The sequence below is a fragment of the Cardiocondyla obscurior genome, linkage group LG22 (assembly GCF_019399895.1).
Source record: "Cardiocondyla obscurior isolate alpha-2009 linkage group LG22, Cobs3.1, whole genome shotgun sequence".
In the NCBI taxonomy this organism is placed as follows: domain Eukaryota; kingdom Metazoa; phylum Arthropoda; class Insecta; order Hymenoptera; family Formicidae; genus Cardiocondyla; species Cardiocondyla obscurior.
The window spans coordinates 88,002-105,617 of NC_091885.1; the positions used below are offsets into that span (position 1 = coordinate 88,002).

The following is a 17,616-nucleotide window of genomic DNA, read 5'->3' on the forward strand; positions in this document are numbered from 1 at the left end:
AACAATAAAGTACCACGAGAAAGTTATAACAAACGCGACGAAGCTATTAAGCAAAAAAGTAGACGGGATAACGGGACAAGTAGAAATGACGGAACATTTCTACATATTAAGAATGTTAATAACAGATCTATTAACAAACGTGCAAGAGACAATGGAATTTATAGCACAAACGAAATTGGGGATAAAAAACACGCGAATGTTACCGGTTAATAAAATAATCGAAGAATTAAAAGAAGCAACCGCGCACCTAGAAGAAGGGACGTATTTCCCCTTTAGAATCAATACAAAAAATTGGAACGCGATAGAACAATATGCGGAAATAAGCGCATATAGCGACGAGCAGATGATAGTCACAATAGTAAGATTCCCGATAGTAGACGACGCAAGATACGAATTAAAAAGAGTAACGCCGTTTCCTGTATTAGACAAATCGAACGAGAACGTATTTAAAATAATAGAAATAGAAAATGAATACATAGCAGTAGATAGAGAAAACAATAATTACTTAACGTTAAAAAGAGAGGATATCAGGCAATGCGCAAATAACAATAATATATATATATGCAAACAAAGCCTCCCGGTATACCATACCAAGGCAAGCGCACCATGCGAGGTAAGAGCGATTACCGAGCCAGCAAAAAAGCCGTACACGTGCGTAACGCGAGAAGTTGCATCACGGGCAACAGTCTGGATAGCAGTAAGCGAACCACAAGAGTGGATATACTCCACAACAAAGGAGCAAACAATAGAAATTCAATGTAGACATAGACCGAGTAAAAAATTAGAAATAAATAGAACAGGAATAGTAAAATTAAGAACAGCATGTAAACTAACAACGACAGAAATGACAATAAAAACAAGAAACACGATAGGAGAAAGCAAAATAGAACGACACGTACCGGCATATAATCTAACAAACATAGAAACAGAACAGGACGGAAAAACCGATCAAATAATAAAAAAAATAGAAGAAATAAGCCTCGACAAGGTAATAAAAAACCCGAACGAATTAAATAAATTAGGGATATAATTAAGTAGAATGGACAAGCAACTAGACGGAAATGTAATATTAACAAATAGAATAATCATGTACACAACGGGCACAAGCGCCACAATAATAGCTATAATAGCGATTATAGTACTAGCAATAGTAATAGCAAAACTGTACAAAAAGAAAAAGAATAAAGTAACCGAACAAATAATCCTACCCAGCGAAATAAAAAGAAGAAAAAAGAAAGAAACGCCGAATGTAAAAACACCACGACCAACGGTGATACAATTGTAAATAGAATAAAAGAACATACTGTAAGGAAGAAAAGATTGAGGTGTATAAACACACTCAACCTTTTCTTCCCCCTAGGGGGGAGGGATGTTGTAACCCAAACCCTGTTACAACACGAAACATGACGCAGGGCATTTCGGCATAAGTATCTCGTAATTAAATAACCTCGGAGGATGCAAGATCAGCAAACCTCCTTAAGAAATTAAATAATAAAAAACAAAAGAGAAACACGTGCGAGAACCTATTGCCGAAATCGCTGAGATTGCATTCGCCGAACTACCGAAGTTCGGCATTGCAACCCGATAACGCCAAGGCCCTGCGTCACTATTAAATAACCGCGAACCGTCACGGACGGGCAGTCGCATCTGAGTCCGTGCTGTAAACTGAGAGCGTGAGATAATCAAAGTTCGGTCGCGTGCCATGTAAGAGGAGACCTCGCGGAGCCGAGGACGCGTGACAACGCGAGGACGTGCGCCGAACCGATAAAAAGGGAAACATAGGAAGATAGAAAAGTGTAACATCGCAACTTAATAAAAATTCTACGTCTTTATTAAAAAACTACTATTTTTGCCCTCCCTCACGGATCCCGAAGGACGGACCCCGTGCACCGGCCCCGGTGCAACAAATAATTTCCACATAACTTGGTGTTCCAACATTAATACCAATTTCTAAATATTTAAAGCTCGTAGCCGTCAATGCATATCGCTTACATAAAATACGGATTGCACGATCTTTAGATGAGCTAGTGTAAAAACAAAAAAATGACCATATAAAGTTTTTATTAAAAAAAATTTTTTAGTTAGAAAAATTAATACTCACTCATTATTTACACATGATGTGCTAGATGCATTAGCTGGCGTGTAATAATTCATATTACACGCATATGATGTAGTATTAGCTGGCACATTAAATTCCATATTTGTATTAGTTGGCACGTAAAAATCCATCACATTAAGAACGGTAATAACAGATCAGTTTGATGCGCGTGTTACATTTAATGTGATATAATTGTTCCGAGATTTTATATATATATCCCCACCACTAATAAAAAATGCATCAATTAAGTGGGGATTAAATCTTCAAATTGTGTAAGTTTTGTTCCTAGGCAACATACACAGGACACATATTGCATGGAATTATCATATACATTGGAAGTCCACAATTACCACATGATCTACCGCATAATGCGTTTTGAGTATCAATTTCATGTTTGCGAATGGCAATCATTGACTCACCCACATCAGCTAAATTAATCATACATGGTGCACATACTGCAATAGCTTCACTAGGTGTGCAATAATAAAAAGACAACATACAATGTTTAGTACGTCCATTAAGCGCGAAAAGTTGTGGTGAATCTATTTTTCGAGAAATACAATCTTCGAGATCTTCACTTTGATCACTCACATAATCACTATCGTTGGACAATCCAATATCATCCTCATTAGATAAATCCATTAATTTTCCATTGTCATATACAGCATTTAAATCAGCCATATTCTTTTAACACAAAATATATATAAATTTAGTGAACTGTCACCCGATGGTATTTATATGGATCACATTTGTAGGGAATAGTGGGGATCACAAGCATTAGTCTTAAAAATAAAAATGATATCATATAAAGATTGCATCAGAAATGCAAGATTTGCGGGCACCACACGTGCTACTGCATTGCATTGGAAATTTAAGATTTGCAGACGCCGCACGTGCCAGTTATCTCAGGCAATGGTGTGGATTACAAGCGTTTAGTCTTAAATGAAAAAAAACAGTGATTTTATATAGGTAATAATGTTATGAAGATTGCATCAAAAGCGCAAATTTGTAGGCGCCGCTATACACATGTGATGAAAAAAAAATACTAAGCAAAAATTTGTAGACGCCACATGTATGTCACTTATCACACTATGCACGTGCAAAACTGCTAACATTAAAAAAAAATATAAAATTACCAGGCGGCTTCTAGTGTTTCATCTGTTCTCCATCGTTATGAAGGTGCTTACTTAAAATGCTGACATAATCGCTATGAATTCATTGAACTTACTTAAAAATGTAAATGTAGCAGTTTGTCATATACCACATATAAAACTGTGGAGCATACATCACATTTTATCATTTAACGTATTGAAATCTCGAGAACAAAATGAATCGACGAAAGCAACAGTTGACAGCGCAAGCAGATCGATTGACTTTAGAAGAATTTAATGCATGGAATCAGCAATGTGAAGAATATATCGAATTATTGGAGGACCAGGGGCGAAATAAACGTGCAAGATTATCAATCGGTGCGAAGCAATCACTAGTTGCATGTATTGCACGTATCGAAAGTTTAAGAGATTTAACAAAACAACGTTTCATTCATGTGGGTGCTGGACATAATACAAAAAATAAAGGACTTCGATGGCGTGAAATTGACACAGCTTTTGAAAGCCGCATATTAACTGGTGTGGTAATTAATTCAAACTATATCGAGCCTCACAAATTTCTGGAAGATGCGTGAGACATTGTATTAAAACATGTGCAAAATGTTATGCATAAACATAACAATATAAAAATTAATGTTGTATTTAATGGTGAATTTGTAGTTAACAATAAAACTGCAAATAAAAGTGTGTGCACAAAAAACTGTGAACTCTTTCGTTCAAGTGATTTACAAGAGTGGTACAAGTCACGCATTATCGAGCCTATTCTCACATCCTTGGACAAATTTCAAGAACTTGACAGCGGGTGGGCACTGTCGCGTATACATAATTTGATGATAAATGTAAATAAACACAATCCATTACATGCTGGGTGCCATGTGATATTACCACAGGAAATTAAAATGAAAAGAGCTGTGATAAATATACAATCTGCTGACAATGCATGTTTCGCATGGTCAGTGGTAGCCGCTCTATACCCAGCCGAGAAACATGTGGATCGAATAATATCATATCCACATTATGCAACAGTGTTAAATCTTGAAGGTATTGAGTTTCCAATAACTATGAAACATGTTAAAAAATTTGAAAATCTTAATAATATTTCCATTAACATATATACTGTTACGTCAGAGGTAGGAAATTTTAAATGGGTTCATTCACCGTTACTCGGATGCTTAGGAAAAAGGCACGAGAGTAGGTAAAGAGGAGGAAATGGCTTGGAGAGCGACGTAACAGCCGATCCTTGCGTGGCGCGTATTTAAAGGGCCACGCGTAAACGCACTAGGAATGGGTTCGAGTCGGTTGAGTGGAGGAACTAGTGCGTAATATTCGTTCTTTTTAGGGAAAGAATTTTAATTCTTATTCCCTGGGATAGAACCAGAGGTGGTTTTCGCAACAAGGGTACCAGGGTTAAAAATAAATAACTGATTCAGAAATTCCAATGATGAAATGCGTAATTTTAATCTTAATTAGAATACAAATTTTGAATAGAAAAATAGATTTAATGAATTTAAAGAGATTATGAGGTAAAAAGAAAGAGGAAGAGGGCTTAATAAAAGATATAATTTAAACATTTTAATATATATATATATATATATAAAAGAATGAAAGAAAATGAATTAAATAATAAAAAAAAACTAACAATAATAATAGCGATTGGTGAACATTATTCTAGATTAATTTCTATGATTTCGGTTATCCTGGCCGTCGACCTCGGGAATACCCTGTCGATCAACCTGATCGGAGCCAGGAAGGGATGTTCTACTCCGGGATAGTAAATGAGGATATTATGGTCAGGAGTCGCCCTCCTGGCTTCCCTCCTGATCTCCTCGGGATCAAAGGAATCAGGGCCTATTGTAGGCCCTTTCGGGGACAGGATCCGTCCACGGAGTGCAGGTGCTCCGGAGGAGTTCGAGGAGAGGATCTACGACCTCACTCTGTTCCTCTTGCTCCTCCACGAACTCTACGCTCGGGACGGGGGAAGGGGAACGTTCCGGGCTGTCAGGCTCATGCCAAGAGACGGTCTCATCTTCAGCAAAAGAGTCGACCTCCTCGGGTTCCCCAGGGTAAGGAGTCGGTGAGCGGACGGGAGAAGAGCATGCCTGAGGAGCAACTCCAGGAGAAGGTCCGGACGAGTTCAAAGAAACGTCCAGGTATAGGAGAGGTAGTGGGGCGGAACAGCTCCGGCTCAGGTTGAGGGGGCGAGGTCGATCTCGGACGCGACGGCGATGGTGTTCGCCCCGGAGTATTCTCTTCCGTTTCTAAATCCTCGTGGCTAATTGGCGAGTTGGGAGGCACGGAAGGCAGAGGAGACCATGAACGCTCAATTCTGAGTTTCGGAGGTTCCGGTTTGACCTCCCTTGGCGCTGCCGCGAATAAGAACTGGACAAAGAAACTTTGAACCAGTTCTCGCAACTCGCGTATTTTTCGATTTCTTCGGGCGCGACTTTTCTTGATGGATCGAAGATTTCTTGATTCCACTAAAAAGTATCAATTTGAGTTTAATTTTAATAAAATGATTAAAGCGGGAAATATGTCAGGGCAACACGCCGCATTCCTCCTTCCGGATCTCTCAATAGATCGCTTCGAAAATTCTCCCGGTAGCTCTGTCCGGATAGGCCATCACTCGAGCTAAGGTTTAGATAGTCACCATTTACTGGCAGCATATCGTAACCTCTGTCAGGAGGAGTCCCATTAACCGAACCGAATCAAGGGAGAATCCAAAGGATACTAGAGAGATACCTACTTCGGAAAGCACAAACGGCACCCTGGCATAACCCACGTCATTCATTTTTCAAGAATAAGAATTTAAGAACTTTAGAATTTTAGTGGAATCATTTAAAAAAGGGGGAGAGAGTAATGAGGTTAAATGAAATAATGAGACTTACTTTTCGATGTCTTCGGTTGCTTCTTGGACGAGTCCCTTGCAACTTCTTTATTAAGATCGGCTCAGCACAAGTCACACACAGTATCAATGATATAATCGAGGTGAAATTCAGAGACTGAATGAGAGCGAGTCCTGTTGGAACACGCGGTTTAATAACCTCGGAAAAGGAGTGGGCTAGCGCCGGATTTCCATTTTTGGAAAAGTCAGTGCTCTGATTTGGCTGCCATGTCCCTCCACTTTTCCTTTTTCTTAATTATTGGTTACTCCGATCTTATCCCTTCTCTGATTTTCTTAAGCTCTAGTTTTCGTCCTTAGCTTTTTTTATTAGTGGTGTGGAGTTCCCGATATCTATTGGCTCGAGAGAAAAAACTCGGTTGTACGAAACTCCGCCCGCATGGCTTCCCCTTCCAATCTTCCAGAATATTGTCATTAATAGTTGGGGAAAAATTCCTAAGGACCCCCTTTTCGTTATCACCGGGTCGCGTTTGTTTATGGGATCCGGTCGCGTGTCATATTCTTATGACTGTGGAGCTTTCACCCTCTTTATTTACGTTTCGTAGTCGCGGTTTCAAGTGCTTCACTTATCGCCAGATATTTGATATCGATTCCAAATTGTTTTAGGTTCCTTCTAATATTCTTTAAAGAGTCTTCTGTTTATATTTCCCGTTGGTATCTATGCTGTGATTGTTCTAAGTTTCATTTAAGCATCCGGCGATAAGAGTTTCAGAGTGTAAATTATTTCTTCTGAAAGCTTGGAAGTTCTCTCTCGTCACCAAATAGTCACAGTTTACTCCTTTTATCTAATTTATTGAACGCGTGTCAAAAAAAAGGAGATGTGGAGTCCGAGGACGTAACAATACGATTGAGAAGAAAAAAATTCTACCAATACAACTCACAGATAAAGTACGAGAGAGATACATTTATTTGTTGTACACACAGCAAGATAATGATGTTGGACATTTTTCATTGATAAAAAATTTATCACGTCTTATAAGTTCACAGCTTAGTAAAACAAAGAGTAAGAAATATTTTTGTGATCGGTAAGTATAAAATGTAAGTAAAAATTGTTTTTTTCTTTTATACAATAAAAAATTTTTAATGCATTTATATTCTTTATTCCAGATACTTACATTACTTTAGTTCGAGTGAAAGATTAATGGTACACAGCGTAGATTGTGGAAAAATTAATGAGTGCGCAATTATATTACCATGTGATGAAAAAAAATGGTTAAGTTTTGACAACTATACTAGAAAGGAACGAGTTTCATTTGTGGTATATGCCGATTTGGAATGTACCCTAGAAAAAACGAATGCTGACTCTACTACATCTACATGCGCACGCCAACATCATAAGGTTTTTAGCATAGGGTATTATGTATGCTGTTCATACAACAAGTCGCTATAAATGTATCGGTTTCATCGTGGTAATAACTGTGTCGCATGGTTCGCCGAGGAACTTAAAAATTTAGAACATAATGTAAAAACAATTTTATTAGCTAATGTACCCATGGCTGATTTTACACAAGACGAGTTGGAAAATTTTAACAAAGCTACACATTGTCACATATGTGAAAAACCATTTGTATCAGATGACATACGAGTCTGCGATCACTGTCACTTAACCGGTCGATATAGAGGACCAGCACATTCAAATTGTAATATAAATTATATGGATTCGAATTGTATTCTCATAGTTTTTCATAATTTATCGGGTTACGATGCACATTTTATTATCAAAGAAATTGCAACTGCCTATGAAGGAACTATAGAACTGCTTCCCATAACGAAAGAGAAATATATATCATTTACAAAAAATGTTAAAAGCACCACCGATAATAGAAATAATTGTATAAAATTAAGGTTTATTGATTCATTTAAATTTCTAAATACAAGTCTTGAGAAGTTAGCATCATTTCTAAGTAAAGATAAATTGCGAGTGTCGCGATATGAATTTTCTAATCTAACTAATGAAAATTTTGAATTATTAACACGTAAAGGAGTCTTTCCATATGAATATGTTGACAGTATTGAAAAATTGGAAGATGTATGTTTGCCTCCACGTGAATCATTTTACAGCTCATTGACTGATGATACAGTATCCGAAAATGATTGTGCACACGCTATAGATATCTGGCAACAATTCTCAATTCAAACGCTTGGAGAATACAGTGATCTGTATTTAAAAACTGATGTCTTGTTATTAGCTGACATATTTGAAAACTTTAGAGACAGCTGTATAGTGAGTTACAAACTTGATCCCGCATATTATTACACCTTACCAGGTTTTACGTGGGACGCGATGTTAAAACACACGGGTGTAAAATTTGAACTTCTTACTGACATTGATATGGTTATGTTTATTGAACGTGGTATACGCGGCGGTTTAAGTCAATGCTCAAGCAGATATGCATGTGCCAATAATAAGTATATGCAGTCATATGATTCATCAAAATCATCAACATATTTAATGTATTTTGATGTTAATAATTTGTATGGATGGGCGATGTGTCAACCGCTACCATATGCCGATTTTCAATGGGTTGACAATGTTTTTAATTTCGATGTGACGAGTGTGCCACTGGACTCACCCAATGGTTATATTTTCGAGGTTGATTTAGAGTATTCACAACGTTTACATGATGCGCATGCCGACCTGCCATTCTGTCCAACGCGCGATAAGCCACCCGGTAAGCGGTAGGACAAGCTTCTCGCAACCTTATATGATAAGAAGCGTTACATCATTCATTATCGCAATTTACATCAATGTATTAATCATGGACTGCATCTTACAAAAATACATCGCATATTACAATTTAAACAATCCCCATGGCTACGTGTTTATATAGAACTTAATACTAAATTTAGAACGCTTGCAAAAAATGATTTTGAAAAAAACTTGTATAAATTAATGAATAATGCAGTATTTGGAAAAACTATGGAGAACGTGCGTAATCATGTTGATGTAAGGCTCGTAACACATTGGGAGGGCAGATTTGGTGCTGAGGCATTGATCTCGAAACCGAATTTTCATAGTCGTAGCATTTTCGCCGAAAATCTGGTAGCGATTGAAATGCGTAAACTTGAAGTGAAATTTAATAAACCGATCTATGTTGGAATGTGCATTCTGGACATATCTAAAACATGTTTATATGAATTTCATCATGAGTACATGCAACCTCTTTATCAAAATAAATGTAAAATTATGTATACTGACACAGACAGTCTTATATATCATATAGAGTGCGAAGACGTTTATGAGATTATGAAACGTGATATTAATAGATTTGATACAAGTGATTACGCTTGTGACAATGTGTATGGTATTCCACAAGTCAATAAAAAAGTACCAGGTTTGATGAAAGATGAAAACAATGGAGCGATCATGACTGAATTCATTGGACTTCGAGCAAAAATGTATGCATTACGAGTAGATGGTAAAAAAGATACAAAAAAGATTAAAGGTGTTAAGAGTAATGTTGTCGCCAAGAAGATAACGTTTGATGATTACACACGATGCTTGAAGGAGGAAATAGAAATGACGCGTCAGCAAACATGTATAAGATCTAAGCTGCACGAAGTGTATACTATACGTGAGGAAAAAACTGCTTTAAGTCCATATGATGATAAACGATATATTATACAGGATTCTATTGAAACATTACCACGGGGGCATTATAAAATACCGTTGTAAAAAATTTTTATATATTATACATTATACATTATACATTATACATTATACATTATATATATTGTAAATAAAAAAATTTTTTTAATTATATAAAATTCTTATAAAACGTTATTCTTGCATATCCATGAGTTATGTGAATCATTAAATCCCAGCCACTTTACATAAACATTATTTCCTTCTTTTCGTAACACTTTTTCAACAAGATATACATCAGGATTATTTACGTGAAGCAATTCCTGTTCATAGAATCCTCCAGCGATAGGTTTTCCACAAGAATCCTCCAACAAGTACGTCACAGGATTAGTTTTTTGCACTTTGACGATTGTAAATACTTCCGTAGTCCAATTTGGTGTATAGCCTTTTTCAAATATTGTTTTGAATTTGCTAACACGTACTGAATCACCAGTTTTAAACCGTGCTGGAGCAGCAATCTTTATGCGGCTGTAGACCGTTGCCAAGAGTTTGCCTGCGTTTGCAGGGGTAACATCGACAGATCGCATACCAATAGTTCGATGTTTTCGCATATTATAATCCAAAACGAGCTGCTGCAGTGAATCAAGTCATTTATAATTTTCATTGAGTGTAAACATTTTCCATGGCGTTTTTAAGCGTTCGATTAAATCGTTCGACAACTGACGCTTTCATTACAGTGTATGTAGAATAATGGTTAATATTATGTTTTTTCAAGAGTTTTTGTACGTTTGCGTTGTAAAATTCTTTTCCTTTATCAGTTTGAAGATTATTCGGACATTTTTTATTATTGCGAAAGATCTTTGCAATCGCTGTTGCAACTTCGATACCGCTTTTTGTCTTTAATGGTACAGCCCATGCATGCTTGCTCAGCACATCGATAACGGTGAATATGTAGTGGTAACCTTGGTTGACACGTGTGTATGGGCGCATCTCGACTACATCAGCTTGCCACAAGTCATCATACCCGCGCACTATGACACGCCTTCGAGAAAAATTTCTTCTCGCCGGTGTATGCAATTCGTTTACCAATTGTAGTTTTTCTGAGCTTGTTTTCTTTGACATTTTTAAAGCTATGAGATTTAATGCACTATTAAAAAATTTTTTCATAAATATTAACAATAGCAATACCGAAAACGATAACAAAAACGGTATTAACAATAGAAACGGCAATAGAAACGGCAACGGCAACGGCAACGGAAACAGCAAACGGCAACGGCAGCTGTTTAATTCTGTTCACCGCGAATAAATTTATTGCGAAGCGTGTTCACCACAACCTGTAGACTACTCTGTAGTATTTCTATTTTCTTATTCAGTTCATTTAGTTGATCTTTTAAATTCTGCACATTCTGTTGAACATTATTATTAAGTTCCACAATTCCATTCTTTAAAATCTGTAAATTTTGTTGAACATATTGTTTGTTGACAGCATCATCATCGTCCAAAGGTTTAGCTACATGCTTAATTTTGCGTGATCGCGCGTCGTAATCGGTGGATGTTACACAAAGAGCGTTATCGCGCACGTAATTTCTAGCTAACGCATTATATCGATAATGTTGATTAGTATTACTTCCTCCACCATCTTTAAGCAATGTTCCAAACTTGTTATTCGGCATTTCGATATCAAATGATTAAATTGTGTATGCATACTGTTACACCGCGAGGGTGCCGTGGGGTTCGTTCTCCGGAGGAATTTGTAATCTCGAAAGAATAAAGTCGTCTTTTTATTATATTGGTTTATTTCTTTTATTATCTTTGTCTTGCGGATTACAGATGACCACTTCACGCTATTCACTGGATTACAATTTCTCGGCACGATTCTTAATTGCGACTGACTGTCCGGGCCGCGGCTGCCCCTATATATCTCCTACTGTTGCTATGCCAAAATTCATAGCAATCAGCGGAATCGCGGGTGGCAACCGCGACTGTCCTCGGACTTCGCGTCCCGGCCGGAAATGCCGGGTTACCTTGATCGGCGGTATTCTGCCGATCAAGCTAAACGGTCGCGCGCGTGCGACATTCCGGCGTTATTCCCGAGCCTCTGTTGCTAAGGGCTCGGGATATAACAATACTTCAATTTATAATAAGCCCCACTTCGCGAAGTTCCTCAATAATTGATAAAATCTTATTGTCGTGAGCGTTATGACCCGCGTAACGTGAGGCTTCGAGCAATCGAAGACGATCTACGAGCTCGTTTGGATCATCCCAATGAACATAATCGATTTTATTATTGTTTAATGTTACAGCGTATGGTATACCTTGTCCAATTTTTTTACTCAGCACAGGAGAGATTATATTCTTATATTTGTGACCCTTGTTACTCTTTACTTAATTTTGAGAATTGTAGTCACGTTTATGTGCATTCGTTGCCATGAGTATACTTTTATAATTTTCTTTATCGGTATCAGTATAACTGCTCTCATCGGGAAATCTCATAAAAATCAATTCGTAAAGTCCCACTGTTCTAGGATACTTTTTACCATCTATCAATATATTATCATTTTTATCTAAATCAACACGCTTGTTGCCAATCATCGTTCCATTGTTGTTGAAATAAACTCCGTAAACGCTATCGATGTTAATAAATTTTTTTCCGCTCAAAACAGCGCCTAGATACTTTTGCCCCAACGGTCCATAATGAGTTTGAAGAGTCTTCCAACCTTCTGATGTTTGCAACTTTTGTCGAATAGATGTTACCAGCGGTTCGTCTGCGGTATCGAAAACGTCTTCAATGGAATGTGAGTGTGAACGTTCCCTTGATAAAAAATTTCGTTGTTGCACGAACTTAGGCGTCTCGTTTAATGTGAACGGTATGGTGTGTGATCGTTTTAACGCTGATTTAATTGGAGTTGATGCTGTTATCGGTGACGTTGCATTTGATCGTTTCCGTTTTGGTGTCAATCTACTTTCATCTTTTTCTTCTCCCAATAAAGATATCAACGATGTATTTATTAATCGATTCCGTTTTGGTGTCGATCTACTTTCTTCTTTTTCTTCAGGTAACGATATTGGAGATGCTGTAATTAATCGTTTTTGTTTTGGCGTTAACACATCTTTTTTTTTCGGAAAATACGATTCGTTCTTTGATATGGCTGATTCAACTTCGTTGTTTCCAACGGTGTTTTCTACAATCTGTTTAAGAGGCTCAACGATGGGTTTAAAATGTCGCTCCAACGCGATATCTTCTTCCATTTTTCCCGTCTTCATAGCATGATACTTTTTGCGAATCGAATCGCTCGTTTGAGCAATTTTCTTCGCAATTATCTCCCGATTTTTAAGTTTACTGTTGTTATTCATATCGAGCTTGATAGTTATCAATCGGTGTATCGACAACGACTGATCATATTAGGATACCACGAAGTTGTTAAATCCCTTTCTATAGCGACCGTTTGAAATAGCACTGTCTTTATCAATCACAACAAATCCATACTTTTGTTGCCAACATATTTGACACAATTTACAAAATCTTCGAATGACATATCAGTGTTAACATGATCATTATATATATGTTTCATATTTGTACCATCCTGTTTAAATAGAATTAAAAAATTCGTATTGTCACGTATAAGATGCTTCGGTATTTTCGCATACGTTTGACAAAGATAAAAACTGTCAACGTTCGCGTGTCGCCCCATTGCAAAGTATTCTCTTACCGCATCCTGCTTATCACATGCTATGTCATCAAAAATAAATATAGAATTCGGAAGTGCTTCGCTCGGTGGAACAACATCAATATTATTTGAAAATGTGAAATAATTAATTTCTTCTATTGGTGCCAATATCTTTTTCAAATACTGATATTTTGGTTGTTGCAACGATTTCGAGTATACATAAACGTTTTCAAATCGTATACCATGCGGACTTTCCAACAGACTTATTAATACATTAGTTTTGCCGCAATTTGATGGACCACAAATGATAGCGCGAATAGAACTCGGTAACATGTTTCCATGTCTATGTAACACACACTCGGATAATAACTTGTCATCGAAATTCACCACCTTGATTGGTGGCGCTTGCTGTATGAATCGCATTCTACCTTCTAAATGAGATCGATATCATCCATGCTGATATATTTATAGTTGTGTGCATAAAAATTAAACGCTCAGTATTCAATATGTTTTTGTTGCTGTCGGACGATTGTAATACTTGTGATTTAACCGCTGAACAACTACAACATATTCCAAAAATATTCTTATTGCAACGATTTTCACAACATATTGACTATTTGTGGAATATGCTTCCTGAACACTTAAAGGCTGATTTAGATGTTCAGCAATACCGTCGATGTTTAAAACATTATAATTTATTGAGTTATGAAACACATGTTGACGGTCCTGCGCCATTAATAAAAAACTGTATTAAATGTCTGAGAAAATTGGGCGAGGCTTGTTAAACAGAGCGATTAACGCACTTCCGTTTGAATTGCACATACCAGAGTACCAGTTTTGTGGCCCAGGAACTCGATTAAACGAACGATTTGCCCGAGGAGATCGTGGAATTAATCCGTTAGATGCAGCTTGTCGTGATCACGATATAGCTTACTTACGTAGCAACAATCTCGCAGAGCGCCACGTGGCTGACAATATTCTCGCCAATAAAGCGCTGCAACGTATTAACGCAGAAGATTCAAGTTTTGGTGAAAAAGCTGCAGCCACAACCGTATGGGCAGCTATGAAAGCAAAAACGAAACTTGGTATGGGCTTATGTGCAGCGAGGAAGAATACGCTGAAGAAGAAAACGGTGAAGAAACGAACACTTCCGATAGCGAAACGTGGTGGCGTTATACCGCTTCTACCCTTACTGGGTGCTATCGGTTCGCTCGCTGGTGGAGCCGCAGGAATCGCAAAAGCTGTAAATGATAAAAAAGCCTCACAACGCCAACTTGAAGAAATGAAACGTCACAATTACGCCATGGAAGGTCGCGGTGTTTATCTCGCTCCATACAAACGTGGTGGTGGAGTTCGAAAAATAATAGAAATAAGAAAGGAAAAAAAACGCCGATGAGACGTTAAAACTTCCCAAAGGTGCTACTACCGATATACAGTTGCGACAATTAGCGAAACACATGCGCATTCCATATTTTAGAGGCGTTTTTATGCGTGACACTTTACCGATTGGGGGAATACATCAAAACGAGAGCGGTATTGTGAATTTAGATAAAGTTGAAGGATTAGGTACCCACTGGGTGGCATATGCGAAAAGAGGAAATCGCGCTATGTATTTTGATAGTTTCGGTAATCTTCGACCGCCACAAGAACTTGCTCGATATCTGGGGAATGATGCAACACGAATTGAATATAATCACTTACCATATCAACGATATAATCAAAACAACTGTGGGCAATTGTGTCTACAGTTTCTACAGACGATTGATACACAATTTAAGAACAAACATTATGCGCTGTAAACTCAGTATCAAACATGTCGCTGACGCTCACGTTATCGGGCAAAAGTAGTATTCTCGCGGTGAGCTACTTTCCCGCTATAGATTTAAGCGATGGAGAATATGAACTCGGGCTGGCTGATTTTGAAACGTATTTTACAATTCCTAATGTAAACTCATTAAATAATACATTCTATTTCGATAATGCTGATGATGATAATGATGGAGAAAGTATTACCATTCCCGACGGCTCGTATGAACTGTACGATATTGCCGAATATCTAAAACGTACGCTCGACGAGCTTCATATCAATGATGTTACAAAGAACATGATTTCATATGGTAATGATGAAAAAGATTATTTTTTAACGATTAAAGCTAATAACAATACGATGAAAAGCGAGATTAAGTGTATTTATCAAATAAATTTCACCAAACCATGCAACATTGGATCGTTGTTAGGATTTTCTTCAGATCGCATACTCGAGCCGTTACGTTGGCATGAATCGGACGCACCGATACAAATTATCAATGTAAATGTTATTCGCATTGAATGCAGTGTAACGGGGGGTGCATACAGTAATGGAAAACGTGTACATACAATACATGAATTTTCACCTAAGGTTCCACCTGGATATAAGATATCTGAAACTCCAACACAGATCATTTACCTTCCAGTCGTCGTACGAAGCGTTACTGATTTGACGATTCGCATTGTAGATCAGAACGGACGATTGCTTGATTTTCGTGGCGAAGAAATTACCGTGAGACTGCATGTGCGGAGACGACTTTAGTGTGAGATGCTCGTTTTGAATAAAACGTCGAACGTGAGACAAACTAAATACACAGCTTCCACCAAAGGGGTTCAATTATTGAAGAAAAAACTTACTACATCAAACGTAGAATTTTTAAAATCACTGGGTTTCATTGTGTGTAACATCTAAAAATGGCTGATATATTGATTATTGATGATAAGCCGATCTTTGACAATAGTATTGTTAAAATTGAAACTCATACGTACAACCCATATGCTAACACAACGTTTGGATATAGTGATGAAATACGGATACCAATACAACAACAGGATTTGTATACGTTGCCATGTGACAGTTTTCTCTATATTGAGTGAAAAATAAAAATAAAAACCCTGACGATAAGTTAACAGCTGCGCTAGGAAATAATTGTGTAGCATTAATGTTCGATGAAATCCGTTATGAACTCAATGGTGTAGAAATTGATCGCAACAGAAACGTTGGAAAAACTAGCACTCTTAAAAATTATATATCGCTAACATCAGATAATGCTGTGATGCTGCAAAATGCTGGATGGAGTGAAACATCAACTACGTCAGAAGGATTCTTTAATTTTTGTGTACCTCTCAAAATATTGTTAGGTTTCTGTGAAGATTATAAACGAGTAGTTGTCAACGCTCGCCATGAATTAATTTTAATACGCGCTCGCAATGATAATAATTCCATTATAGAAAATTCGGAATTAGAGCCAGAAATTGAATTGCATAAAATACAGTGGCGAATGTCTCATGTTATATTAAATGAGGTCAATAAATTATCCATGTTGCGAACTTTGGATAGCGGGCGATATTTAAGCATGACTTTTCGCTTGTGGGATTTGTATGAATATCCTCTTTTGCAGAGTACTACAAATCATTTTTGGGCCGTCAAGGCTGCAACGCAACTTGAAATGCCTCGATACGTTATCTTTGCTCTGCAAACCGATCGCAAAAACGTTATGTCTAAAAAATCAACCATTTTTGATGATTGTAAATTAACGAATGTGAAACTTAATCTCAACTCTGAATATTATCCATATGATGATCTGAATTTAGATTTTGACAAAAAAAAATACGCCATTCTTTATGATATGTATATACGTTTTCGTAAAGCTTATTATGGCAACAGTTCTTATGAGGCTTTTTGCAATGTAGCAGCATTTCTATCATATGGACCATTTGTTGTTATCGATTGCTCTCGACAGAACGAGTCAATCAAAAGCGCCACTGTAGACGTGCGATTAGAATTTGATTGCAAGGAAAATGTTCCTGCAAATACAACCGCAAATTGTCTTATTTTACACGTATCGCATAGTTGAATATAGTCCACTGTCTAACGTTGTGCGCAAGGTCTTATAAAATTGCTATATCAGCAGTTTTTATCACATATAAAGAAACAATTTTATCTACACATCATTATTGTTTCAAACACGCGTTCATCATGATTGCGCTAACGTTTGTTGATCTTCAAGGTTTTAATATTGGACGGCGATTTATTGTAAAAGAAGTTGCAGTGCTAAGAGAGGGTACTGTTCTAACTCATTACATCTTTAAAAATCCAGTGCCATGGAATTTTTAGCGCAATCTGAAAAATCATGCATTTCTTGGACAATAAAATATCATCATACATTGTCGTGGGAAGAAGGAACCGTGCCATACAACATGGCAAAACAATTAATTACAACAGCTGT

The 17,616-nt window shown here is 37.2% G+C and overlaps 5 protein-coding genes and 1 pseudogene across 5 annotated transcripts; 4 read left to right on the forward strand and 2 right to left on the reverse strand.

Moving 5' to 3' along the window:
- The first annotated feature begins 3,252 nt into the window (after positions 1 to 3,252).
- LOC139110985 (uncharacterized) lies at positions 3,253 to 7,145 on the forward strand (annotated as a pseudogene).
- A 351-nt stretch (positions 7,146 to 7,496) lies between these two features.
- LOC139111146 (uncharacterized) lies at positions 7,497 to 8,789 on the forward strand. The gene has a single exon (XM_070671271.1). The coding sequence runs from the start codon at positions 7,497 to 7,499 to the stop codon at positions 8,787 to 8,789; it is 1,293 nt and encodes a 430-aa protein (XP_070527372.1).
- LOC139110981 (uncharacterized) lies at positions 8,683 to 9,782 on the forward strand. Its single transcript, XM_070670981.1, has one exon. It carries the CDS (start codon positions 9,000 to 9,002, stop codon positions 9,780 to 9,782), a length of 783 nt encoding a protein of 260 aa, XP_070527082.1. The 5' UTR covers positions 8,683 to 8,999.
- A 95-nt stretch (positions 9,783 to 9,877) lies between these two features.
- LOC139111147 (uncharacterized) lies at positions 9,878 to 11,365 on the reverse strand. Its single transcript, XM_070671272.1, has 3 exons — positions 11,027 to 11,365; positions 10,717 to 10,839; positions 9,878 to 10,324 (listed from the first exon to the last, which is right to left on the reverse strand). Exons 1-3 carry the CDS (start codon positions 11,363 to 11,365, stop codon positions 9,878 to 9,880), a joined length of 909 nt encoding a protein of 302 aa, XP_070527373.1.
- Positions 11,366 to 12,069: 704 nt separating this feature from the next.
- LOC139111024 (uncharacterized) lies at positions 12,070 to 13,044 on the reverse strand. The gene has a single exon (XM_070671053.1). It carries the CDS (start codon positions 12,954 to 12,956, stop codon positions 12,078 to 12,080), a length of 879 nt encoding a protein of 292 aa, XP_070527154.1. The 5' UTR covers positions 12,957 to 13,044; the 3' UTR covers positions 12,070 to 12,077.
- Positions 13,045 to 16,329: 3,285 nt separating this feature from the next.
- On the forward strand, positions 16,330 to 17,244 carry LOC139111148 (uncharacterized). Its single transcript, XM_070671273.1, has one exon. It carries the CDS (start codon positions 16,330 to 16,332, stop codon positions 17,242 to 17,244), a length of 915 nt encoding a protein of 304 aa, XP_070527374.1.
- Positions 17,245 to 17,616: the final 372 nt, after the last annotated feature.